At 43.2% G+C, this 27,109-nt stretch overlaps 1 protein-coding gene across 1 annotated transcript; it reads right to left on the bottom strand.

Annotated features, from left to right (window-relative positions):
• Positions 1–4,008: 4,008 nt before the first annotated feature.
• On the bottom strand, positions 4,009–26,843 carry PCTP (phosphatidylcholine transfer protein). The gene is made up of 6 exons (XM_065416164.1): positions 26,703–26,843; positions 10,928–11,045; positions 6,292–6,371; positions 5,363–5,534; positions 4,621–4,688; positions 4,009–4,074 (listed from the first exon to the last, which is right to left on the bottom strand). Exons 1-6 carry the CDS (start codon positions 26,841–26,843, stop codon positions 4,009–4,011), a joined length of 645 nt encoding a protein of 214 aa, XP_065272236.1.
• Positions 26,844–27,109: the final 266 nt, after the last annotated feature.

Below are 27,109 nucleotides of genomic sequence, written 5' to 3'. Positions count from 1 at the left end.
ACAGCGATCACTGGAGACAAAGGTATACTGAAGTGTATCACCGCCTTTCATAGACCTTGTTACATAATGCGGGAACAAGGGGACACTTGATAAAAATTAAAGGGAATAAAAGGTTTAGTGCTTTATGAATTGAACAGTCAAGCTGTGAAATTTAGCGACACCGGAGGTAGAGACATACTGTGGATTTTAAAAGGACTCAGAAATTGTATGAGTCCTTTAAATACCATTATAAATACCTTTAAATACCATTGGGAACAGGTCAAGCCTGGATAATAAGGGTAATCAACTCTTATGCTTCAATGAAAGATGGTTTTCTGCGAGGGGAAGGACTTTATTGTGCAGAATTGCTCAGTGCTAGATGCATTATGGTTTGTTTGTTTTTAAATCTTCCTCTGAAGACAAAGCTATTGGCCCCATCCAGAAGCAAGATTGAGGCTAAATGATCCAGAGATCTGATTTTAAAGGGTAAATTGAATATTCCGAAGTTATGCACACAACAGCATAGACCCTTTAAATGTCTTAACCACTTTCCTATGTTACGTGCACATCACAAATAAGGCACACATTAATAAAACACCACTGATTACCATACATAGGGAAGGAAAAAGTAAAGTACTTAGCAACATTTGAAATGAAGCAACAGTTTTGAAGGCAGCAGCATTTTAAATTAATACCCTTCCCACCCACCCCCTCCAACACACACACACACACACACACACACCATTCTGTAAAAACCTAAAGCAAAACTCATACAATGCTGTTTTCTCCTTACAGCAGTGCTATGAGTAAATGGTTTATTTCAAAGCCTCCTGCAGTATGCATGAAGCACACTGAGATACAGTCTGAAGAACTAGAGGAGATTTCTTATATCTTATTTAGGCTCCTAAATCATCATGTTATACAATTACTGAAGTGCCACCAGAGATAAATATATAGGATCTCACCAGTTTCCTCCTTGATTCTTTGTAAGACGACCAGGGAAAGTTTCAGTTCATTATAAATTAAATTCTATGAATCTGTGACTAAGGCCAGAAGAGACCATTACCTCATCATTTAGTCTGACTTGGATAAAAACCCAGGCCATAGAATTTCACCACGGAATTCCTGCCTCAAGCCCTTATCTTGTGATTTATTTATTTATTTTTACTAGTCGTACCACTGTATGCAAAGATTTTTTGCAAAATTAATTCCTGGAGTACAAGTCATTGTATGCAGCAAATTGTATCTGTAAATGAAAATAAGGCTGATGCTCTCCTATAATCATGTGACTGATTCAGATAGTTTGAGTAATATAATGCAAAGTGAATGATGTTTTAATGAGATCAAAATGCTGCATTTTACCTATGTTATAGTTACCAAAAAGGTGGAAAAAATTAACTAGTGGCCTCCAGAGCTTCCATACGCTCCATTGAGGGCACAGAGGTGGTTTACAGCCACCTTTGTCCATGTCCCTGTGCTGTGCCTCTGAGAGGCCCAGCACAGAATTTCAGTCATGCAACATCATATTTATTATGGTGGGGCCTAAGTGCCAACCAAGAATGGGACCCCATTGTGCTAGGCACTGTACAGACACATAGCAGACAGTCCCTGCTGTGAAAAACTTACACTCTAAATAGACAAGACAAATTCAGGGTGGGAGAGAAATGGGCAAAACGAACAAGCCGAGTGAACAATAGGAGGGTGGAAAACATCACGTTAGTTTGATTTTTGGGTGGGTTCACTTGGGCAGGGATAAGCTGAATGGAAAAAAGGGAAGGAGGCTGAGGGGGCCAGGGTAGGAGAAATATGGGGTGAGAGGGGCTTGTGTGAAGTGAAGCTGAGGTGAAGAGACTGTGAGGGAGGTGGAGGGAGAGGATTAGAGCAAAGCAGCCAATCAGCACAGGGCAGAGAAAGCCCAATCAAAAGTGGATCAATATTCCTATCAGTGGGTCAAATTAGTTACTAGTGTATCTGCACTGACTTAAGTCTAGAGAGAGAAGTGAACTTCGCTATATGATGCCACGTGTGTTTGAATAACCTTCAAGCCTGTTAACTTGCAAAACAAAATGTATCAAAGGCACCAGTTAGACTGATGGAGTAACTGTTTACAAAACCAGGGACAGAGATTCTCAGCTGGAATAAATTTGCTGCTTTACAGCACCTGAGAATCGGTTCCAATATATTTTATATTATGGCATTTTCAGCTTCGTCTAGTGGAGAAGTATCTGAAGTCATAGCTGATAAGGATTACTGTTTACAACTTTAAAAAAAAAAAATCAAGCAAATTAATCAATTTACTCACGCCTTTCAAAAAAAGTCAGTGTTCATGCTGAAGTGCAATTGATGATCTGCCATGCCCATTAGACAGCATTAATATGGCTACATGTGCAAACCATTAAGGAGCAAAAACTTCATAGCAAAGATTTTTTAAAAAGCTACTCGTACAAATCTGTAATCGCAAGGTTTCGTTTTTAATTCATCAACCAACTACCATTCAGAGCACATAAGGTATAAAGGCAAATAACTTATACCATGACTTTTATATATACAGAAATGCTGATAGGTCTGGTTAGTTACGGAGAAGCTTTGCCATTCCACCGAAGGCTGTGCGTCTGGCTACCTTAACAGCATGGGCTACGTCCCTGAGATCATCACCTTTGTGAAAGTGTTTTCCCTCAATATTCTCCCCACACAGACACACCCACATGGAGGTGCTGCATGTGATTTTTTTCCTCTTTTACTGGGATTTCTTAAGTTATAGTATCAGCTGGAAAGTTTGGTTCTTGGCCTTCTCTCCTTGTATCAGACTTGGAAACATGAGCTAGCCTTAAGACAGCCATTGATCTCCATGTCAGGATCAAGAATGAGGAAGCAGAACCTTAACATTAGTCCCCAGCATGACATTTAGGAGATCCCCGATAACGTCCGATATTGGGACAGTCCTAAAAGGATTTTAAGTTATAGTTGATATCTGAGCTGTGTTTCCTCACAGAACTCTTCCAGGTAAGGGCTTGATAGGCTTTTAGTACGCTAATTGGTTTTCATTAGAGCAGAACAAGGAACTGACTCATTCGGTCTTATTTCATCATAACTTTACTTATTACATGTACGTCTCTTCCAGCCTCCCCTCAACTAAGTGGATGTGTCAAAAGCATGGTAGGTACAAACTATTAGACATGATAGATGCAAAGATGCCAGTATTGGGACTTAGCCAAATGCCTGTTTAAATGCAATTGAAAGACTTGATCATAGCAAAACTCTTAATTATACCCTGTAATAGCAGGAGTCCCAGTGCGGGCTGCAGATTATTTATCAACACATAGCAAATATCCTCCACGTGCACATCCTGCTTACTGGCCAGACATTTCTGATCAATGAATCTCAGCTCCGAATAAATACAGGATAAAATTTAGGAAAAGGAGGGATAAAGAAACATACTTAAGATCATGGAAAGTATCCACTGCATTAGACTTGAAAGCGCCTTCAAGAGGCATCCAGTTTTGGCAGAAGGACTTTATTAGCAAGGCAACACCTGCCAGAACTGGTTACCTAAATGTGTACAGAGACCCGATTCACCACAAGAATCAAAATTTACTTTAAAAAGCTGCCATTTTAGAGTATTCTCCTCCAACAAGGAGTAACAGGCTCTACTCTGTTGAAGATTTAACATAAGCCAGAGTTCCCCTAATGGACCTATGGTAGAAAGCATACAGAATATGAGCAGGGGGGAGGAGAGGAGGGAAATGGGATAAAAAGGAAGGAAACCATTTGAAAAGCAGGTAATAATTGCATTAGCAGTTGAAGCAAGGATGGCCAGCTATCTAGCTGAAGAGCACAACAGATGGCAAATGAAAAAATAAAGGCTCGACAACTTTGAAGGCATATGCCAATGGAACCTAACTATAATGGAGTAGTAGATCTCAGGAGGTAACTTCATCCAACAATTTTTTCACAATAGTAGTCCTTGGAAGCATCCAATTTTGGGAATCAAATCAAACAATTCAGAGAGACAGACTTGAAAGCAGCAACTCAGGTTTTCTTGCAATAATTAAGGCAAGCCTTCTGCAGGTCTTTGAGGAAAGCAGGTACTCCACTCTGTTTGGGGGAAAAAAAGGTGGACAGTGGTTATTTTCTGATGATGCTGGTCAAAGACACTGCAGACAAAAGCTGTATATAGACGCCATTTTACACTACAAATATTTCAAGAGATAACAGAAGACAGTGCTTCCAACAAAAAGATTAAATTTACTACAAAGCAGTAAATTCTGTATTTGTTCTTAGAACATCACACTGTATTTCAGGAGTTTGCAAACGTTACTAAATCTGTCTGCTCGTACTTTGAAACATGAGGGTGTCTGTCCACAGTGGTGCAGAAACAACTCTGATGAGTTTAGCATCAAGAGTGAGCTTTCTTGAGGTGTGGGGGAAGGAACAGTTAAAGAGACAGTAAAAGAAGAGACGGCTATCAGAATGGAGGCCTGAAAGACAAGATAGTAGAGTGGCCAAGAGGGAAGAAGACTTCAGATGAAGATTGGCTGATCGTGTCTGATTTATGGAGGCCAGATTTGGATCCAGTGGGTGGATTCTCAGGAACAAGTTAGACAGCACAAAGGAAGATATTGCCCCCAGCTTCCTGCTTACCTTGGCTGCCCAGTTAATGAGCCATGACGGAATCATGCCACCAGGATTATCAAAGTAATACATGTAAACTTAAAGGGAGACAGAAATTGAAGGGAATAGAGTTTATTATAACATAATAATTAGCAGTTTACTTGCCTGGCTCCAGCTACATTGATTACAACCACAGTTTTTGCCTGACTATGGAATGCAGGATTTAGCCTTATGTTACATACACACATCGTTAGCTAATAAAACTTTTTTTCTTAACGATCAACTTTGTCCCAAAACATCCTTCAGTCTATTTATAACAACTTCAAAATCAGGTCCACAGAGATTCAAAGGTGACTTTTCAACGAATGAAGTGTTCACTGGGTTACCCACTTTCCATTTACTATCAATGATCAAAATATAATAACCAATATCCAAAGTTCAAATGAATGACATCTGTTCTCCATTTAGTGAAGGGAAATGACTGATTGGACCATTCTTAATTGTGCAAGTCCAATTAGAGTGACAGTGGTGTTACCTAACACATGAAGTCCAGTGTAACATTCCCAGACATGCTTCTTTCACAATGGATATTCACAGATTATAGAACTCTTGATATACATCTTTACCATATCCTTTGCATGTATCTTCAAGTCCTTAGCCTCTCCTGCTTTGATGGTATCTGAGATTTTACATTTCATTTTCTTAATAAATGCAGAATAAAATTTGAAAGCTTGCTCTACTTTACTTAGCTGCAATAAGTGATATTTCTTACCTTTGGATCCAGTCTTGCCATCACTCTCAAGCACCAGACTTTGCACGTAACTATTTACTCTGATAATCCCAGGTTTTTCTAGACACTGAGGAAGAGACACACTTTTAGCCAGCATAACCCAGACCTTCTGCCCATCAACCTCCATATCACGACGTTCACGAATATACACATACTGTATTGCAAGTTAAGAAAGATGCCTAAAGATGGGAAAAAAAAAAAAAAAAAAAGTATAATTGGGTTCAAAAAAATACATAAGTCCATGGAGGATAGGTCCATCAGTGGCTATTAGCCAAGATAGTCATATATGCAACTCCATGCTCTGGGTGTCCCTAAACCCCTGACTGCTAGAAGCTGGGATTGGATGACATGGGGTTGATCACTCAATAAATTGCTCTGTTCTGTTCACTCCCTCTGAAACATCTGGCACTAGCTGTTGAAAGACAGGATACTGGGCTAATGGACCATTGGTCTGACCCAGTGTGGCCATTATGTTCCTATACAACTATGATCGGTTTCATAATATTATTATTAACTTGTATTACAGTAGCACCCAGCAGCCCCATTGTGACAGACACTGAACACAACAACAACAACAAACCAGTCCCTGACCTGTTTCAATCCACGTTTCACCTCGGTCTATTAAATGAATATTAGTGTTTGCATTATTGTAGGGTCTGATCCTGCAGACTCTCGCCCTCAAACATGCATTTCATTGAAGTCAACATGATACCCAGGTGAGTGATTCACGTTGCACAAGCACGAATAAGGATGTCAGGATCAAGCTTTTAAACCCTTCGTTCTCTTCTCGGGTTTGGCTCTTCTACACTTCAACTCCCACAGTAACAGACAAGCAAAAACTCTTACAGCTGCCTGCATCTGGACTCTTGAATAAATTGCTTTGCCACCAAGACAAAGATTTGAAAGGATACATCTCTGTTTGACAAAGGGAAAGGGTACTTCACTTCCCAGTAGATTATTCTCTTCCCATCATAAATCTTCTCACTCAGCTCTACAATTGGCAAAGGGGGAAAAAAAGTGTTGGCCATCACGGAGTTAATTCCAGCTGCAACATTTCTACATATGTAATACCAAAACACTGCTTAGACTAGCAGTGGCAAGAATTTAAAAATCTGGTTGCATCTCAGTGCAGTTATACCAGGATATGCTAGGTCTAGTTAAGCCAGGTCAAGAGAAAAGTTTGTTTCTACTGTAGACAGTTCCATTCAGGAATGAATCAAACTCCCTCCCAGAGAGTTAATTCATTCAAAGCTTGTCCCACCTTTTGGGTAAACCTGTGCATAAGCATATGTTCCTTTTAATGCACATTCTGTAGCTAGAAATTCAGAACAGCTCTGTTGCTGAACATGCATTTGAAACAAAACAGGTAATCACCTTATATCCTTGAGAGCCAGTCCAATCTAGCATGGAATTAGGACATGTGGCAAGTATGAAAAAGACTCCCAATTAAAGCGAGCGATGAGCAAAACTGGCGGGGGGGGGGGGGGAGGGAAAAAGAGAAGTTACTCTTTTAAAAATACCATTTTTGTCATTCATTGGCAAGTGATAAGTTAACTCTGTTCCAGAGTTACCAACAGGCACCAACGTTTGCTCTGCATACTGGAAGCTGAAATAGGAGGCAGTCCGAGTGGGAGAGCCTGGGAACAGAATCAGAGTTCAAGGGACAAGATGACTCACTAAGGAGATCAGATGGGAAGATAGTAGCGGGAAGGAGAGAGTGAGGGAGCTTAAGCCAAACTCTAATCATTGGAGGTTAGAAGGAAGCTTTCCATGGAGTAAGTTATCCTCCCCCCTCCCCCCCCCCCCCCCCCCCCAACTGTCCACGGTAGGGTTTTCTTCTGATGCAGCCAATACTGGCCATTGTCAAAGGCAGGAGACTGGACTACAAGGATCCTGGATCTGAGCCAGGATGGCATTTCCTATCTGACCAGGAAGGCAACCATGTCCGCTGATGCCGCTGAAAAAGACAAGATGAAGGACACACAAAGAGCTGTCAGTGTAAGTTGCATGTGGCCGGATTGTGCCCATGGACGTTAACAGTGCCAGTGAGTTAGCACCAACAGGGTTAAGACACTTGTGTGTTCTCATATCAAAAGAAGCATCCACTATAATGTTTCATGCTGGAACCATTCAGCTGTCTCCTAGGAACTCCCACTCCCAAGCCAAGGTAGTGTTTGAATGATAGATACAGATATTGCAAGACTGAAGTGTCATGCTCATGCACAGCTTCTTGGACCTGTTTACAAAATGGCTTTGAAAGTAGCACAGGAGGAAAAACCATGCATTTACCCTTCCAAATGAACAAAGAACAGTGCCACAGGGGACAGGGAGGGTGGATTTCATATGGGAAAGAAAATGAAAGAGGAAGGGGGGTAATGGTGCATCTAAAAAGAGTAGAATTACCACTATACCCAGTGCATATGTATGGACCAGGTATCCCACACACAAAAATCCCATTTCCATTCCTCAGCCCACTTGCAATTTCACTAACATTTAAGAGGGGCACACAGTATGCTGCAGTCCCTGCAATGCAACGACAAACCACACAGTCTCGTGTTTTCCACCAGAGGTCACTGGAGTATTAATTTGTTGCCTTTTAACTATTGCTTTAGTTGAATTTTTCTTAGCTAAAATGCTAACAAGGGAGTCCCCCTCTTTTTCAAAAGAGGTGTCAATTTGAGATCTGCGTTCAAATACCTGGAGAGATTATTTTAAAGCTTGCGGTGTTTCTTTCCTAAGAGTTAAGCTTCGCACAATGGTACTTACTAAAGCCATATACACCCGTGCTCCCTTTCAGTCTATCTATTCCAGAGGACAGGCTGGTCAAAGCTGGCCAAGCACAGCTGGCATTGGACAGAATGGCCAAACAGAACTTCAATAATCCATTCTGAAGAGCCCAAGAGATACATTATTATGCTGAAAATTGCACACTTGCTAAAATGCCGCATTCCATTTTTTTTTTCCCCAAACAAAAAATAAAAATAAAAACCAACCAAGGCTATATTACAAAATGTACTTTGCTTAGTCCACAGTACTGTTCAGTTTTGTTTATAATACAGAACGTAAACATCGGGTAGTTCAGCTTGCTAAAGCGGGGACATGTTGGTAATGGACCTCGTTTCACTGCAAAATTTTAATAAAGTGCCGTAGTGAAGAATGGCTGATTTTTGTATATGAGCCATGAACATGTGAATTATTACACTGCGCCATCGGAGTGTGTGGTCCTTTATAGACAAAGACAAATCTACAGCTTATAGTCCAAAGTCTTGATGTTGAGATGGAGATCACTGTAGGATTAGGCCTCAAATCAGACCCAACGTAGCAATGCATGCTCTGTGTATCCCAGTCTTTTGAAAGCTCAGCCCACTTTTCAGGAAAGCAAAACCACCTTCAAACCTCCCATGTGTTGTTAAAGACCTAGCCAAAAAATGAGCTATTACTCAGAATAGATTGTGTAAGTCTTCATAATATGGTGCTTGCTTTCTTACATGCTTCGATGAGCAGTAAAATTGTTAAGAGTGTCGACATTTAAGGCATCACTGATATCAGCATTAGCACCCCTTGAAACAAAGGGCATATTTAATGGCTCCAGTTTTCTGCTATCTATCCAGAGTATTTTTAAAAGAAGTACTAGAGTAAGCCTTCTGCCAACAGGGAGTTAACTCATCCAACCTTGGAGTATGAAATACCATTAAGGTAGCAATTCTCAGACTTGTATCAAATCGTTGTTTCAAACATACACAAGTTCTGGATACAGTTCAGGGAGCCAGACTTTTTCCCTAGTCAATGAGGGTGTAGAGGCCAACCCTGCAACATTATCTACATTTTAGAATTTAAAGGGTGTAACTTCCCAACTGCTTCCTTTCTATTCTCTTAGAATAAAAAAGGCATTATAAAAAGATATCAGCATGTTGACTTCAGACACTGTAGGTTGTAGTTGCCTTAGCTAAGTGTTTTACAAACCAGAATCTGATAAAGTCATTTAAATGGAAAAATTAGAATGATAGCTTGCTGTGTCTTCGTGTACAATACTGTGCACGAATTAAGGTTCCACTTTAAGCTTCTTTTGGGTATGTCTTTGCTAGTAGAAAAGGTGAGTGCCTTTTACAGCGAAATAGCTATCATGTGTTAGCTCATACCTATTCTACTAGTGAAGCTACAGGCTGACTTAGATCAACACCTCGTTTTCCATAGGTTAAGCAGCTCTCCACAATACTGCCCAAGGTGCAATCAACAGAGCCATTCAGGCTAGAGCCCCCCCAGTTTAAAAACAAGGGAGGGCATCTGGCAGGATTTTCCTTGGCTTTCGAACTTGCTCCTCTGGGCCCCTATTCAGGAAAATACTTCATGCATGTGCTTAAGTTCTATTGACTTCAGTGTAAGCATGTGCTTGAGTCCTCGCCCCTCTAGAGTCCAGGTCGGTTAGTCTTCCAGACACTGCAAATTCCACTCACCCTCCCTCCACCTCCTCCAGGTGTTTGCAGAACTAGATGTGTTGAGGGCATGGGAGTTTGTTGTGTGGATAACGATGGTTGAAGTGTTATTTTTTTGGAGGTGGTCAGGTGTACTGTTATTTCTGGGGAGGCCATTGTAGGTGTTCAAGGTTTTTCAGTTGGATGGTCACTATTTTTGTAAGCACCCAAGAAGGTAGGATGGTTGCCAATGCCTCCTCCCCCAAAACAAAGACATAAATAAAAGTGGGGCATATGACAGCCAACCCTGACCTCACCACTGCCAAACAGGCCCCCAAAACTACTACCGAGTTGACCGCTTTTCTGAGCATCTGATGTCAATTAGGCCATCTAACGTTTCTAAAGATTGTAAATTAAAAATTATAGTTCAAAGCTTGTGCTGACCCAGCTTCCAAGCGACAACGCAGATGGATGAGAATGTGAGCACCAGCACTGTCACTCAGGCTTTCTGGGGACAGTATCACCAGGGAAAGAGCACTTCAAAAGGAAGATGTTCCCCCATTGCTAGTGCAGAGTAATGGTTTAGGTGCCAACCAACCCCTTAGGAGCCCTGGGTTCAACTCTTCTCAGACTTCTTCTGCCACCTTAGGCAAGTCACTTAGCCTCTTTGTGCCTGAGTTTTGCCCATCTGTAAAATGGGAATAATACCACTTCCACCTCCCTGGGTGCTGTGAGGATAAAGACACTTGCAATGGTTAGGCACTTGGATCCTGTGGTAATGAGGGCCACGTAAGTACTTCAGAGTGGCAAGGACTGATGCTGCGGGGTGCTCTCTCTTGATATTTGAAGTTTGGCTGTGACTAGGCAAGAATTTATCTGTCATATGCCACATTTTTACTTATTGGTATAACACTGGGTGCATGTTGGGGGATGAGTGCTTTTGATAATCTGTCCTCAATTGTAAATGCTGAGCACCTGAAAATGCCTCAAGTCCTTTGGGGAAAGTGGCCCTAGGAGAAGAGAGAAATTTTAGAACGCCTTCCTCGGGGGGTGGGCGGGGGGGGGGGGGGAGAAAGAGAGTTAAAGATAAAGCTTATTTTTAAACTTTTAAAAATTAATTTGATTATTTACTAACCTTTAACATATTGATCCCATTGTTTTCTGTAGTCTAAATCCATATAGACATCTGCAAGCAAGTCTGGGGGACAATCGGCAAGGCCACCAAAGATTTTATACTCATAAAGTCCTGATTGCTGTGGAAACGGAACAGACGAAAAAAGGCATCACACAGGAAAGGGAAACATTCTATTGCATTGAAAGCAGCTGAAGGAAGCAAGGTGGGGCACTTATTGCAAACCTACGTAAGCTGGGAAAGCAAATCCTTTTAAAAACAATCCCCAATGCAATCTTTTTGCAATATGGCCTTGTTTTTAATGTTTGTATATGGAAGAGTAACAGTCAGACGCCCTCACACAGAGGCGCTTCATAATCCCCTTACTCACATCAAGTAGTGCCTTACTCCACAAATAGTTCCCAGGAACTCAGTGGGACTACTTGGGGTAAATGGCACTATAAAGGATAGGAATGATCCTGTTCCCATTGACTTCAGGATCAAGGTATCACAATCGGACCTATAAATAGGAGGTTTTGTTGTGAAACATGACTAGGTAATGCATGACCCACAGTAATCACTACTGCTGTAAAATGTTAAGCACAGTGGAAATCTTATTCCAAATTTTGATGTTTGGTTGTAACACAGGCTATACCTATAAGTGAGAGAGTGAGTCATATTTTGAGAGTCTTGGATATTAGCTGTTTTCCTTCTGCAAGCATCCTGAATCCCAGCCCTCAATTCCCCTAGCACACAATTTCGTGTGTTAATGCTTTTAAAGTTTCACACAACATATGGAAATTCCATCTGCGCGTATGGAGCAGTGTTTACACTATTGTTACGACTACGTCAGTACTAATTAAAACAATGAGAATAATATTTTTAAGTGTCAATTATAAGATCAAGTAATCCCAAGGGGGTGGGGAATATTATGGCTATACAATGGTCTGTGTGAAAAGAATTGTTGGTCTTTGTTCGGGGTCTACCTGTCCACACCACAAATCCACCACTGGAATTAGAACGTTCAATACACCAAGAGACAAATAATGGATGGGTATGTAGTTTCAGCACCCTCATCCTAAGAGTTGCCTGTTCCCTGAAGAGTGTAACTGAGATCACAACCTGGCCCACTAGTTCCAATCCTGAACTGCCTTACAGCCTGTGTAATCCCATTGACTTTAATGGAGTTGGACAAAGTGAATCAGAGCCCATTTGGGATAGTCTTACTTCTGTTAACCATAGAATAGGGTACATTCAGGGTAACACTTCATTCCTGGGTGCCAGTGTCGCCAACTCAGAGATGCATCCTGAAAAGTAAGTTACATCTTTCACCCTATAGTATGTACAGTAGCTAGCTTTACAAGAGAAGCACTGAAAGAGGTTTTAATGATTGAGTCTAATTATATACATCTATATCTCCTAGTTTGGATATTAAAAGGATATTTTAATAAATAAAGGGATTAGTATCAGGTAAGAGGATATTTTTCCTTATTCCTACAAGGATTCCAAACACTCTCCCTAATTTTAAATTTTACCAGTAACTTCCTCTCCACCCACCCCCACCCCACCCTACCCTTTGGGAGAGTTTTATGTAACTTTTGGACGTTAGAATGACTTATGAACACAATGGAACCTGTCACGTAAGAAAAGGTCATGAAAAAAGCCACAGGATTCAGGAGTTGTCCGTATTGTTAAATATTAAAAACAAAAACAAAAAAAACCCCACATGTAACAAAGACATTCCTGAGCCTTGCCCTGTCTTTCCATTGACAAGAGACAACAAAATAACCAGTCTACACCCTTAGTCTGACGGGTGTTTTTCCAATCCAGTGAAGATGGCAGCACAAGCCTCCCTTATTTAGTCACCAACAATTTGCCAACTCCTTTTTATATACAAGAGGAAGCCAACATTTGACATTCCGACAGCACAGTATATTTTTCCGCTATTTCCCCCTCTCATAAATTTGGTTCCTCTATTACTCATAAGAACAAATAAAAATGTAGGGACACTTTAACAGGATTAGGATTCCCTGCAAACACACTACCAAAGTTGATCAATGCTACTGAACTCGTAATGGAATCTTCTGTATCTGATCCTGATCAGATGAAATAATATTACATTACATTATGGAGAACAGTGGTAGGGCATGCCTGTGAATCATCTTTTGTTAAAGAGAGGGAAAGTATATAATCACCACCATTATTTTAAAACACACACACACACACACACACACACACACACACACCACTAAGGCTCTGTCTACACTGGGTTGTTCTGTCCCAGCCCCCCCTCCCCACCTGTTTAATTTACAATGAGGGAGTGCAAACTCCCAATGTGAGCAGCATTGGTCCCAGATGAGGCTTGTACCATTCTAATTTACCCCAGTAAGCTACTGGAGCACATTGCACCAGCAGAGTGTGTCTGTGTTAAGCATTTACACTGGAGTAGCTATATCAGTGCAAATTACTTTAGACTAGACACATCCCAAAAGTTAAGTAAATGCCCCTCCAATTAACGACTATATTTCCACAAGTAGTACAGTTAAACTCCACTATCACGCTAAGTTTATGACCAACTTACAAAAGCAAGGAGATGCCCTATAACTGCTCTTTCCCTCATTGTGCCCAAGATATGCAATGAAAGATCTCAACTTGCCAATGTGCCTTTAGCAATGATGAAATGCTGAAAGCTTGCTGACAACTCCTCATCCAGGGTGTGACGCAAAGGCAACTGACAACAGTCGAAAGAATCACATTGACTTCAACAGGCTGTGGATCAGAGTTATAGGCATGTCTATCCAGGTGCAGTGCAGAACTGACCCTAACTTTCACCGTAACAAGCATATACACTACTGGATAGGTAACTATCCACTGTCAATGCAATGTGAGGTTGAAGATTTTCTTCCATTTAATCTGTTTATCTGCATTTACATTATAAAAAAAATAATACAAGGCAGGATAGTCAATCACATTTCCCTAATCCCACTAATGGACCAGGAAACATTAATTGTATTCCCTTTGTCTCTCGTATAATAGCTCGTTGCTATTCTGTTGCAGGAAGAGAGTCATCTTTATTATTCTTCTGCTGGATCCCTTCCAGTTTCTTAGTCTCTCTTGACAAGCAACAAACTGAGCCTGCTGAAAACTATAATCCTGCCGTCAACATCCATAACTTAAGCTACTCCGTAGTAGAGCAAGTTAAAAAGGACAGAAGCAAAGTTTCTCTCACTGAACCCTTTATCCCCCTACTGTTTATCTGCTTGGGAAAACAAAAGCCACACAGCACTTCCTTCTCATTTAAGCTTACAATGGCAGCATCCACACATTCTAAATCCAGTGCTTTGTTTACACTTCTTCCCTCTCTCGGAGCTTGTCTTCACTATAGTGTTATCTTGAGGTATAACTCAAGTGTTGCCCCAACCTGACTCCCATTCACACAACCCTCTCTAGCTTGAATTTGGTGGTGCTTTGAACAGGAGCCAGCTGGCCCATTATGGAGGTGGGTCGAGCCTCAAGTGCTGCCAATGCTTGAGCTAACAATAGGGACAGAGCTACTTCGTGCTGCTAATAAAGTCACTCTGTGCTGACTGAGTGTTATTTCACTATGGAGCCACTCTCTCACTTGAGCCATCCTAAACTACCAGATGTGCCCCTTGGGTGACAGATGAGAGAATCCGATACATAGCATGGCCTGATCTGCATAGAACTAATAAGGAGCTGTGGGTCTATGGTTGAGAGTCAAACTAACTACCTGTCCACGTAAAAAATGTCATCGTTACAAAAACCCCCAGACAAGAATCTGTGTCAATTAGCAAGCGTGAAGGAGTTTGAGTGTGACTACACTGCAAAATAACATTCAAGCAGCACAGAGTAGCTGTATCCCCATTGCATTACTAGCTTAATTGAGAAAGGGCTTGCTTACCAGAGAAGCTCAGTCTTAAACATCAGAGATTTCATCAAAGCCTTCAACTGCATTCATTATGCAAGAGGACAATCTGGGCTTCCCAAAATTACAGAATCACTGGTTAAGGTGCTGTATGAAGGTTCAAAATGCTATGTAAGGGCAGAAAGTGGAGAGACCAGTTGGTTTGATAGTGTCCCTCCCAAAGTTGCAGGTCAACCAAAACGTTTTGTGAATTAATGTTAATTTCGACTGACCGCTTCAGTCAAAATGGAAAAAAAACTGCCAATGTGCTGAAATGAATCGTTCTGATATTACCAACATAAAACGTTTTGATATTTCAGGCTAGATGCACAAGGGGATTTAGGCACCATTCACAAAACAGGTGGTAGTGGCAGCACCACTTCCTCCCCCTTATATCTAGTAGTCCAGCAGTTAGGCCACTCACCTGGAACATGGGAGGCCCAGGTTTAGTGCCCTACCTCAGAGCTAGAAAGTATGTTCACTCTCTCCCCTGCTCTCCCCTCATGGAACAGCTTCCGCAGGACAGACAGAGAGACCCACCACAGAATATCCCATGGCCTCTGGACTAGGGAGATGTGTTGATTTCAAGGTGTTTATAAACTCTTTCACTGTCCAACATTAAAAACAGTGATATTTAGGTACAGGGGTTTTCTTCTACAGAGGCCTGGGTTTTATTTCACTCCTCGGCAACCCCCCCAAAGCATTCATTCTCAAGTTGAAAGTTTATTGATCAAAACACAAGAAATTAAAATGAGCATTTATACTAAAACTGGAATTGAGTGATTATGCAAAACAAACTTAAAGCCTTTAAAAAGTCTCTCTTCTTTTGAAGATCAGTCTTATTTTCAAAACAAACTTTTTGATGTGAAGGGTTAATTTTATCCTCAGTCCAGATGTGTAAATGGTACTCATTTTGCCTGTTTCTAATGGACAGGCAGATTGATGATGGAGGAGAGATGGAATGGAAAAGGTGAGGGAAATATGGCTTTTGTTGATGTTTTTGGAACACTGGACAGCTGGTCAGTCACAAATGGATGCTTTGGCTGTTAAGCTAACAACAGCACCTGTTGCTCAGATCCTGGTTCACATTCCTGTCAGGGATGTCACGTGGTTGAGTCTTTTCTCCTTAGACAGGGCAGGCCTGTGGTCATCTCATCTCGCTGTGCAGATACAGGGCAGGTGATTTGATGAAAAGCCAAGAGAAAGAGGTAGGGGGGATGAAACAGGATCTTATATGCCTCTGCTATGCTGGCTGTTAGGTATCACACACACACACACACACACTAAGGACTCAAGTGAGAAACAAAGCTCCTTGAACGAAAACAAGGCTTAATGGCCTCCCTGTCAGGAAGAAAGTATTTTGATCTGGTCTGCTCCTGCTGTCTCAGGGAAGATGAGGCGAGTGGAAGACACCCTGGGAAGACAGTGATGATTTTTCCCCCCAGTCTCTTTTTAAACTCCAAAAAGGGAAACGCGTGCAGCACAGTTAATCCCCTCGTTATTTTGTCCACCTAATATCCACCACACCAATTTTGTTTCATTCATTTCTGGCTCCATGTCTTCCATTTTTTACTAAGCAGGATTTCAACAGTTCTTGAACCTTATCAGCAGGCCCTTTTGGTTTGGACTAACCCAGTTCGTGCGTCTGGTTCTCCTGCACTTGTTCATAACATTCATTATTGACAAACAACTTGACCTATTTTCCATGATTAATTTTCAAGCAGGAAAAAAGGTTATAGGTTCTTGTGAGCTGTTGCACATCTTGTTTTACATATGAGCTACAACTGGGGCCATTTTTTAGGCCTGATAGTCACAGCAGCACTCGTCTGGGAGGGAGGGGCACCTGGGTTCAAACCTAGATCTCCCACATCCCAGGTGAGTGTTTTAACCCCCTAGCTACTGGGTGTAAGTGGGGATGACCCCACCACCACCTCCTCCTCCATTCTGTGATTCAAGCCCTTTATTTTGTTTGCTTTTATTTCTCTCTTTTTAAAGTTAGAAGTGTCCAAACAAAACATTTCATTCAGCACAAAACAAAATTCTGAATTTTCAGTGAATCAGTCAGAAAACTTACTTTCTATTCAACTCAATCCTAATTTTTTTTTTTACTCTTTGCAACTGCCAGCAAGCAAACATTTGCACAGCTCTACGCTACAGTAATCAAGAGTACTTGCCAAATTATTGGATTTTCTCAAATTGCTTACTAAGGTTTAAACTATTAGATCAGGCTTCGCAAGGGAAATGGAGGATCACTCTATGCTACAGTAGATGTGTATGCAAGAGACATACTGAGAGACAGGAATTTATAATGAGTTCAAGGCTAAAAGTTCCTGAAGATAGAAACTCTCAAGATTTCAGAGTCACGCGCCAGCTAAATATTTAGAGATGGTACACTGTACCACCAGACTAAACTTAGCATCTTTATTACCCTTTTTCAAAACATGACCTTTGTATACAATCCAACCTCAACTATCCAAACGCTTGTCATGTCTCCCCAGAGATTCAGAGAAGCTACATTTAGATAATTGTGGCTGCACTTGTCCCTTCTCCCAGGATTCACTGCCAACTACTTGAACCATACTGCCCCTGAACAGATAGAGCCAGCCAGCTTCCCATCTGGCCAGAAAGACAGCAGAGATTTAAATGTACTAGAGCAGAATACCAAGCCATCTACATTCAACTCAGCAGGCTTTGAAGCCTGCTCTCTCGGGTACGCCAATTCAGTTTCAGCTTTAGTCCATTGGAATCACTGGAGCTAATCAGCTGAAATCTAGAGTAACAGCCTAATTTGGCCCAGTTTTAGCCCAGCATAGACCTAAAGCCCGCTGAGCCGGTTTCCCCCAGTTATGCCATCCTCAGTTGTTTGGATAGTTTACATTGTACTCCCAGTTCTGCTTCTTCTGATGTAACCTATAAGACATTCTATTCATACTGCAACATTATACCCGGGTACAAGTTCTATTATGATCTTGCTAACTCTGTGCAAAATATCAGGCATCTTCATAGAACTGCAGCCATTAGCAAGAGCTAGTTAGAGAACTAAACTGATGCCACATTAGCCAGAAAATGTTACATACTTTCATCTGCAGAGTGGAAATGGATTTTGACCAATCATCCTTTTCCTAAGTTTTAGGCACTCAGCACAATCCTACAATAAAATCCAAAAGGAGACAATTCACAGGTGCAAAAGATCATCTGCGTGACGATCATCGTTGTTTTGTTGATGTGCACCCACAATTCCTTTAAGCACATCCTACATTTCCCCCCCCCCCCCCCGAGTTTATCCATTTCTGGGTGAACATGGAGAATCCTAGTCATCCCTCCCCAATAACCCCCCTATTCACACCTCAATTTCAGTTTGATATTTGAGGGTCATTCTTGCATCTGCAACAAATGTCAGTATGAAATGCAAGATTATGAAAGAATTCCCAAGTACTTCCCCCCCCCCTGCCCTTCATACATTTTAAGGTCAGATGAGACCATTAGAATGTAGTCTGATCTTCTGCATGACACAGTCTAGAACAGGGGTCGGCAACCTTTCAGAAGTGGTGTGCCGAGTTTTCATTTATTCATTCTAATTTAAGGTTTTGCGTGCCAGTAATACATTTTAATGTTTTTTAGAAAGTCTCTTTCTATAGGTCTATAATATTTAACTAAACTATTGTTGTATGTAAAGTAAATAAGGTTTTAAAAATGTTTAAGAAGCTTCATTTAAATTTAATTTAAAATGCAGAGCCCCCCGGCAGGGCTGGTGCAAGGAAGTTTCGCGCCCTAGGCGAAACTTCCACCTTGAGCTCCCCCCCCCCCCCAGCCCTGTGGCAGCTCCCCGCCCCCTGCAGCAGCTCCCCCCCACGGGGAGCCATGCAGCAGCTCCCCACCCCAGCTCACCTCTGCTCCGCCTCCTCCCCGAGCACGCCACCACCGCTCTAATTCTCCTCCCCTCCCAGGCTTGCGGCACCAAACTGCTGATTGGCGCCGCAAGCCTGGGAGGCGGGAGAAGTGGAGCAGCGACGGCGTGCTCGGGGAGGGGGCGTAGCAGAGGTGAGCCGGGGTGGGGAGGCCTGCGGCAGCTCTCCCGCCCACCCTGAGGCACCCCCGTGGCAGCTCCCCACCCCCCTGGCCCAGGGAGCCGTGTGGCAACTCCCCACCCCAGCTCACCTCTGCTCCGCCTCCTCCCTGAGCACGCCGCCCCCGCTCTAATTCTCCTCCTCTCCCAGGCTTGTGGCTCCAAACAGCTGATTGGCGCTGCAAGCCTGGGAGGCGGGAGAAGTGGAGCGGCGACCGCGCGCTCGGGGAGGGGGCGTAGGAACGCTGTTAAAAAAAATAATAATTGGGGGCACCGCTTTTTGGTGCCCCCAAATCTTGGCATCCTAGGCAACCGCTTAGTTTGCCTTAATGGTAGCACCGGCCCTGCCCCCCAGACTGGTGGCCAGGACCTGGGCAGCGTGAGTGCCACTGAAAATCAGCTCGCATGTCGCCTTCGGCACATGTGCCATAGGTTGCCTACCCCTGGTCTAGAATTTCACTGAACGACACACACACACACACCCTGAGAAACAGCCCTACAAGATGTGGATAATAAAAGTTCCCTATTTTGCAGATGGGGAACTGAGGTACAAGAGAAATCAAACTACTTTAGATCAGACCCTTAAAGTCAAGGTGGGGGTTCCTGCTGGTCAAAGATATACCAGAGGCCCCATTTTCAATATTTAAGAATTTCCATCTTCAAAATATTTTTTCAAAGGGAAAACATTTTTTTTAATTCTCTCATGATTTCTCCAGCGGTAAGTCAATAAAGGCCCAGTGCTCTTGATGCTTCTGCAGTAGCGCATGCCTAGCAAGATAGTAGATTGAATGCAGGCCTAGTTCCAACCAGGGTCGATGGGGGGGCGGGGGGGAAGTTTAGCAAGCTTCATAGCATAGCACAGGGTACAGCCTGTTGAGTCAGAACTTTAAAATAGCGTACTGGTGAGGGTCAAGTTAGACAATAGTCAGCCGGAGTTCTATTGAATTTGTTTGAAAGCGTCCATTTTTAGTGCCTTCTACCACCCGGTTAAGAGTTATCCACCCACAGTTACCAGACTATGCTGAGCTACTGCACCATTGCACTAGAATTGATTTTAATGGCAATTCGAAGTGGTATATCTTTTCCTATTAAAAAGATATAGAAAATCATATAAAATGGGAAATGGCATTTTTTCTAGCATTTAAGAATTTTCACTTTTTTTCCCCCAACAACAAAAAACAAGCTTTTGGAGGTTCCCCCCCCTCTCTCCTTTCCCTTTTTCAATTGACAATTATCAGGGAGGAGGAAGGGAAAGTGTGAGGAGAGAGAGAAAGAGAGAAGTTTTCAGGGGGAGGAGGATGTTGAAAAACCAAAATTTCAAGAGAAAATTTAAAGTTTCTCCTCAAAAACAACTAATATTTTATGACCAACTTTACTGGCATCTACTATGCGGTATCCAGTTACTCAGACAACGTGTTTCCCCACACTTCTACCCTCCCCATAGATTCCACCAAAAACATTGCTTATTTTATACCTCTTTCAAGTATCTGACAAACCTCATTAGCTACCTATTTACTGTGTGTCAGGTTTCAGAGTAGCAGCCTTGTTAGTCTGTATCGGCAAAAAGAACAGGAGTACTTGTGGCACCTTTGGGCTGGTCTACACTGGGCGGGGAGGGGGGAAATCGATCTAAGGGTAGGTCTACACTTACCCGGTAGTTCGGCGGCGAGCGAACGAACTTCTGGGTTTGACTTATCGCGTCTTGTCTGGACGGGATAAGTCGAACCCGGAAGTGCTCGCCGTCGACTGCGGTACTCCTGCTTGGTGAGAGGAGTACCGCGGAGTCGACGGGGGAGCCTGCCTGCCGCGTGTGAACTGAGGTAAGTTCGAACTAAGGTACTTCGAACTTCAGCTACGTTATTCACGTAGCTGAAGTTGCATACCTTAGTTTGACTTGGGGGGTTAGTGTAGACCTGCCCTAAGATACGCAACTTCAGCTACGCTATTCGCGTAGCTGAAGTCGAAGTATCTTAGTTCGACTTACCTGGCCGTCCTCATGGCGGCAAGTCGACCGCCGCAGCTCCCCCAATGACTCCGCTTATTCCTCCTGCCGAGGTGGAGTACGGACGTCGATTCGGGGATCGATTACTACCCACTGATCCGGTGGGTAGTGTAGATGTGGCCTTAGAGACTAACAAATTTATTTGAGCATAAACTTTCATGGGCTACAGCCCACTTCATCAGATGCATCATGAAGTGGGCTGTAGCCCACGAAAGCTTATGCTCAAATAAATGTGTTAGTCTCTAAGGTGCCACAAGTACTCCTGTTCTTTTTGCTATTTACTGTGTGTACTCCACACACTGACATGCTTTCATTTCAGTACTACAGGTCACCACTCCCATACTATAAATAGGGGGATACATTACCACACAGTGACAGAAGAAAAACAGATTACAAGAAATAGAATTGTCACTTCAGGGTAATGGGAATGAATCAGACTTTCCCCAGCCACCCTTCCCCTTTCACAGGGACCTGAACGACCTATTTGTTTGCTTTCTCCTTTATGTTTTCCTTTTCGGAAAGAACATCCCAAGAAACAGGGCACCTAAACCACCAGAGTCAAGAGGTGGTGTTTCCTGAACCCACGTTTAATCCCTTAATTTGTATTTTTTGCTTCTTAAAAAGCAATTACAAGACTTCCACGTTTTGATCTCACTATTCCTTAGAGAAACCTTTCAGAATTTAGGGGAAAAACATGTATATTTATGTGTAGCTGAGCAGGATGTTCCAATGCTGAGGACACTATGTTTGAACCTATAACCGGAATATTTTGTTCGTCTAACCCTAAACCATCTTTCATCTGCCATGCCTCCAAAACAAATTAATTTGGGGGCACCAGTGTCTCTGTGAAACAAATATGATCCCCATTTCGTAGACTGGTGAACTAAGGAACTGTCCAATTTCTTAGGCCCTAATCATGCAATGAGATCCAACAGGCAGATTCTGGGAGTTCTACCATGCTGCATGGATATCAATGAGATTCTACAATGAGATCTGAGCAACTATCCACCTCTCTCTCTCTGGGCTGTCAAGAGGTTGATCAATCACAACCTCTGGCGGGAGGCAGAACGCGAGCAGCTCCCCCTGCTGAAAACCTGCCAGAACCAAGAGGCACGTGAACTATTTCAGAAGTCCTCGGCTCACTGTCCCAGCTGATCAGGCTAGGTTTCCTCCCAGCCCAACTGCCAGCTTTGCTACCATAGCACATTCATCACTTCTTCCTGCACCTCAAGTGAAGTTTTTGCAGCACTCACATGGGGGGGGGGGGGGCGAGGAGGGGGAGAAAAAGAAAAAAAAAAAAAAAAAGAATCAAAAGTGCCATCACATCCCAAGAAGCGTCCCTGAATGGTGGCTTTTGGTACTCAGCACCCTGCATGGGACTCAAGGTCGACTTGCATTCCAGGCTGTTAGCAGGAGGTCTCCATAAGCTGTTCCCCAGGGTCTTTCCCACTGTGCTTTGCTTGGCAGCCTCCACTCAAGTGCAGAGGCAGGAAGGGTGAGCTGAATTTTGCACATCAGGGAGGTCTGTTCTTGGAAAAAGACAGACCAGCAGAAGATATTCAATGTTGATGAGGAACGGCAGCCATCCCCAAGTGAGAGAAAGCCCAGGGGGAGTTGGAAAGGGAGAAGGACCAAGGGACTCATGAATAAATGGGGGAGGCTTCCATTAACTCCAGCTGTTGTTGACTAATACTATACCTAACCTTCAAGCCTGGCTAAGGATATTGTGTATGCCAAATACAGAGAGATTTCCTCCAATAAAGGGTTTCGGGCAATGAGGTCTAGTATAGCTGTGGCCAGGGAGTTGCTCTCTAGTGCCATCTGTTGTGGAACATCTTTATTTCCAAATAAATAAATGCCTGCCACAAGTGTAGGAGAGAAAGGGCATGTCTACACTTACCTCCGGAACGATCGATCCAGCGGGAGTCGATTTATCGTGTCTTCACTAGACGCAAGAAATCGACCACCGAGCGCTCTCCCGTCGACTCCAGTACTCCACCGGAGTGAGAAACGTAGGCGGAGTTGACGGGGGAGCGGCAGCAGTAAACCTACCGTAGTGAAGATACCGAGGTAAGTAGCTCTAAGTACGTCGACTTCAGCTACACTGTTTTCGTAGCTGAAGTTGCGTAACTTAGACCGACTTAGCTTGCCTCCCCCCCCCAGTGTAGACCAGGCCAAAGACAGCCTGAAACACTGGGCCTGGTGCAAGATTTGAGGCCTGAACCAGAGGCTATGAACCAAAGTCAGGCTGTGTATTAAACAGATCCTTACAAATTCACTTTGTGGTACGTTAACTTGGCAAAGTTGTTGCTAGCATACTAGGCACTAGATATTTATGTAAATTCATTCCAGAAGGCTAGTACAGATATCCCCAATCTAGTACAAGAGAAGACGGTTTGACAGAATAATGAATAGGGATGTTTTGTCCGAAATATCAGGAACAAGGGAAGGTTAAAAAAAAAAACACAGATGTTCTGAAACATGTAAGGTAGTACGTAAACTGTTTATCCCAGTTGTTTGTCTCAGTCTATAAATGTTGGGAGTACCTCACCTTAACCCTTTGTGTGGCCAAGGAGACAGCAGAAATTCCCGCTGCTCCTCGCCACTGGGCACTCATGTGTACCTGTAGCTCCTATGGGATGCTAGCACTGTGCCTTGGGGGCAATAAAGCTGGCCAAGTGCCTTTGTCATCGAACTGTGCCAGTGGTCTCTCTTTATGAGTAAGATCAAGGTCTACTGGATTAGCAGGCTATGCTCTCTGCTAGTGCTGATAACACCAGAACTCCAAGGACAGAAGCACTGAGCAGTTGGAACAGCTTTATCAGCAACAACATTCTTCAGCACCCTTCTACAACAAGCAGTGAGAAATACGAGAAGACAACTAGAGTGGCTGTGAGCAGAGACCAAAGTGATCTTCTAAAAGGCTTTCAATCCAATCCTGAAGTGGAGATTGCAAGAGTGCCGATGAGGACTAGCATTAATTTTCTCTATAAAGAGCCATCAGCAGGTCAGCCCAGGCAATTTAGGAAAAAGGCCTGCTAGAACTTCAAACTGACCCAGCCTGATATGACCACCAGGCTGCCACTCCTTAGACTAGAGGGTTTTTTAAAGCCCAATTTAATAACCAAATATACCAAGTTTCATAGCCATAGGAGCCAGGAAAGGGGAGAAATGGGGAAGAGGCCTTCACTGCCAGCAGTGTTCAGGGAATCAAGCTACAAAGTAGCTCACTGAGAAAGTATAAACATTATATATTGGTAGGTAGTCATTAATCATTCTGTTACTGTTGTGACAGCCTCGGACCATATTTCTAGTCCTTCCATTTCAATTCAGCTTACCTACTCCTAGCAAGCTATTTGGATCTAACCAAACCTGGACTGTTTTAAATCTGATTATGAGTAAGTGTAACTGCTAACGTAAATATATTTCCTAAATCAGTTTAGCTAAATCTACCTTTCATAGTTCAAGATAATTTGTTTTGAGAATTAGTCCACATTTGATCTAGCTGGAAATACAATTTGATTAATTCTGCATTTTCAATAGCTCTTAGAGTATGCTGAATGATATAAATTGCAATTAACAGGCCACTGAAGCTAGAAAATCATATTTAAAAGCTATCTTTACATGAATTACTGATAACAGATTATTAAAATGGATTTAACTTTTAAAGTGTCATTTATTTTTGATTATTTACGCCATTTGCTTTTTATTTTATTTTATTGAGCTTTGAAAAAGAAAACAGGCTAGTCGGCTTCATTTTGGTCAGTTTCAAGCCAATTTCTCTTTCCCATTCTTGTGCACTACCAAAACATTGCAATATTCAGATTGCAGAGACAGCAGGAAACAAAACTGCTTCCACAGACTTTTTAAAAATAAGTTGATGAACAATTTTATACCAATACTAGATTCTGTAATGCTTCGCCCCACACGATATCATAGCATTTAATTCCAATGCAACAATAGCACTGACCTGTTAAGTATGCGATAAGAAGAGTAACTAAAACTACAAAAATAAAGACATTTTGGAACCATATTTATACGTAAATGTTTTAATAAGTCAGGAAAATGGTTTAGTTACCAAGTAACAATAAAGAATCACCTGCCACTAATAGAAAATATCTATATTCAACTTCAAGCTAATTTTAAAGATAGATTCTAGCCTTGAACATTTAAAATGGGATTTTGATGCCCAGTTCCATTACAATTAATGGGATTCTATATGAAAACCAATTCAGGCAGTTTTGGACATCTGAGCCATAATCTTCCCTAAAACCAAGAAGTGAAGATTTTAATGCTGATAGGGGATTTATTACAGTATTTTCTGAAGCTCTCCTTAATTTGGGGCCAGGATCTTGATGATGCAGCCAGCAGTAAACATCATCATCAGCTAAAAAGAGAAGGAGATGGAGACGGGACATGTACTTGGAAAGTTATTGAAGATTTTAAGATCAGGAACAGATGGAGGTGTTTGAAGATGGAGTAATAAGTTCCCTACCCTTCCTCCTTAAGGGAGCTACTGTCATTCTCCCCTGAGATGGATTTGTATTGAAGGGAAGAGGAAGGGGGAGATGGGTATTTCCCACTGAAATCAGTAAACTGCTTCCTTCAGACTAAAAGGCTTCCTCTCACCAAGCAGAGCCCTCCATCAGGAGTTTCCAAATTACCAAGTGTGACTAAACCTTAAACTCTCAGTAATCTGCAGGCTCCTGCAGCAGCTTTTAGAGAAACAGGGGCAGTGTTTGCAGCTGCAAGTTTTCCCCATCAGCAGTTAATGGCATTAGCCTGAAAGCTGCTTTGTGTGATCCAGGAGACACTGAGCTAGTGGTGTTAGAGCTCAAACAGATGACAGAGAGGTGTGTGGCACAGGGGAGCAGTTCACCTTTTCTAGCTGATCAGCAGAATATCTAGATAAATACACAAGCCTCCTCCACCAAGAACATGGATACTCCTCTACAGAGAGCAACCCCACATAAAAGTTTCTAGGTGATAAACTGTCTCCAGCTAGCAGTCAATCCTACTTCTATTCAGTTATACTGATGACAATCATTCCTGCCTCCCATTGATATATAGGGGGGCTGTTTCTCCCTAGATATAGGGTATACCCAGTATTCACCTGCTGTAGCTATAGATATGCACCCATAGACAAGGGATGAGCACTTCCCCTGAATATAGGGGAGCCATCACCGGATATATAGATGCCTTCCCCGTTTATATAGGGAATGCCCCTATCCAGCATAGATACGGGAACTGGGTATACCTTATGTATTGTGAATGTTCCCCATATATAAAGGAAATGGCCATGTTTTTTTTATTATATATATATATATATATAAAGTGCTCCCCTCTGCCAAATAATGGGGTCCTTTCCCTTATGTAATGAGAATGCCCACTACATAGGACAGGCCACCTTGCCCCATGCATATAGGTGACTAACCCCCTGTACAGCTCTCCTTTATGGACTTTCGCCCTTTGCTCCGCATACACAAGGAGCACTTCCTCATTGATACCAAGTTTCTCCCTTCCCCCATGAATATAGGGGGTGCCCCCCCTTCCCCATGTCTCCAGTGAATGCCCCCAAAATAGGGGCCCTGCATCTGCCCCTCCCCTAGAGGACACCACACCGAACCCCAGAGATAGTGAATGGATGAATGCCTCTCATAGACAGGGCATGCCCCTCCCCCACGTACATAAGGGACACCTCATGCCTATAGGGGCCGCCCCTTTGCCCCGTGTGCATAGGGGCCGCCCTACCCCCGGCCCTGGGGGCTGCCCTCCACGCCGACAAGGCGAGCCCTCTCCAGGGTACCTCGTCGTAGAGCCGGTAGATACTGATGCCCATAGTCTCCACCAGGAGCTGCCAGGCTCCCCCTGCCGCCGGCGCCGGCTGGCTCAGCTCCCGGCAGGCGGCCTGGAACTGCTCCTCGGAGAAGCCCCGCTGCGCCTCCATCGCCCGCCTGTGCGGGGCCGGGCCCGGCGCGCCATGTGATATCCCCGGCCGGGCCGGCCCCGGGCCGGAGGCGGCCAATCGCGGGCACCCGCCGCTCGGCTCTTTCCGGGTTCCGGGAGGAGGAAGCTCCGAGCCCCGGGCTTGCAGCGGTGTGGAGCGGCATCCCCTCCCCTCTCCGCCTGTCCTATGCCCATAGGGGGCGTATATAGGGGGCAGCCCTAGACAGGCATAGAGGGGGCATTCCCTGCCCATGTAAGGTATATAGG

This window comes from Emys orbicularis, chromosome 13 (assembly GCF_028017835.1).
Source record: "Emys orbicularis isolate rEmyOrb1 chromosome 13, rEmyOrb1.hap1, whole genome shotgun sequence".
Lineage (NCBI taxonomy): Eukaryota > Metazoa > Chordata > Testudines > Emydidae > Emys > Emys orbicularis.
This window is presented reverse-complemented; position numbering and strand designations above follow the sequence as displayed.

Bases quoted from the DNA above. Each gene is read 5' to 3' on its own strand.
- PCTP (XM_065416164.1), bottom strand. From the start codon at position 26,843: ATGGAGGCGCAGCGGGGCTTCTCCGAGGAGCAGTTCCAGGCCGCCTGC. The intron at 6,372-10,927 runs GTTAGTAAATAA...TGCCAATTGTAG, and splicing joins ATGGGATCAATATGTTAAAG to AGCTGAGTGAGAAGATTTAT. The intron at 4,689-5,362 runs GTAAGAAATATC...TCTCCCTTTAAG, and splicing joins TGGCAAGACTGGATCCAAAG to TTTACATGTATTACTTTGAT.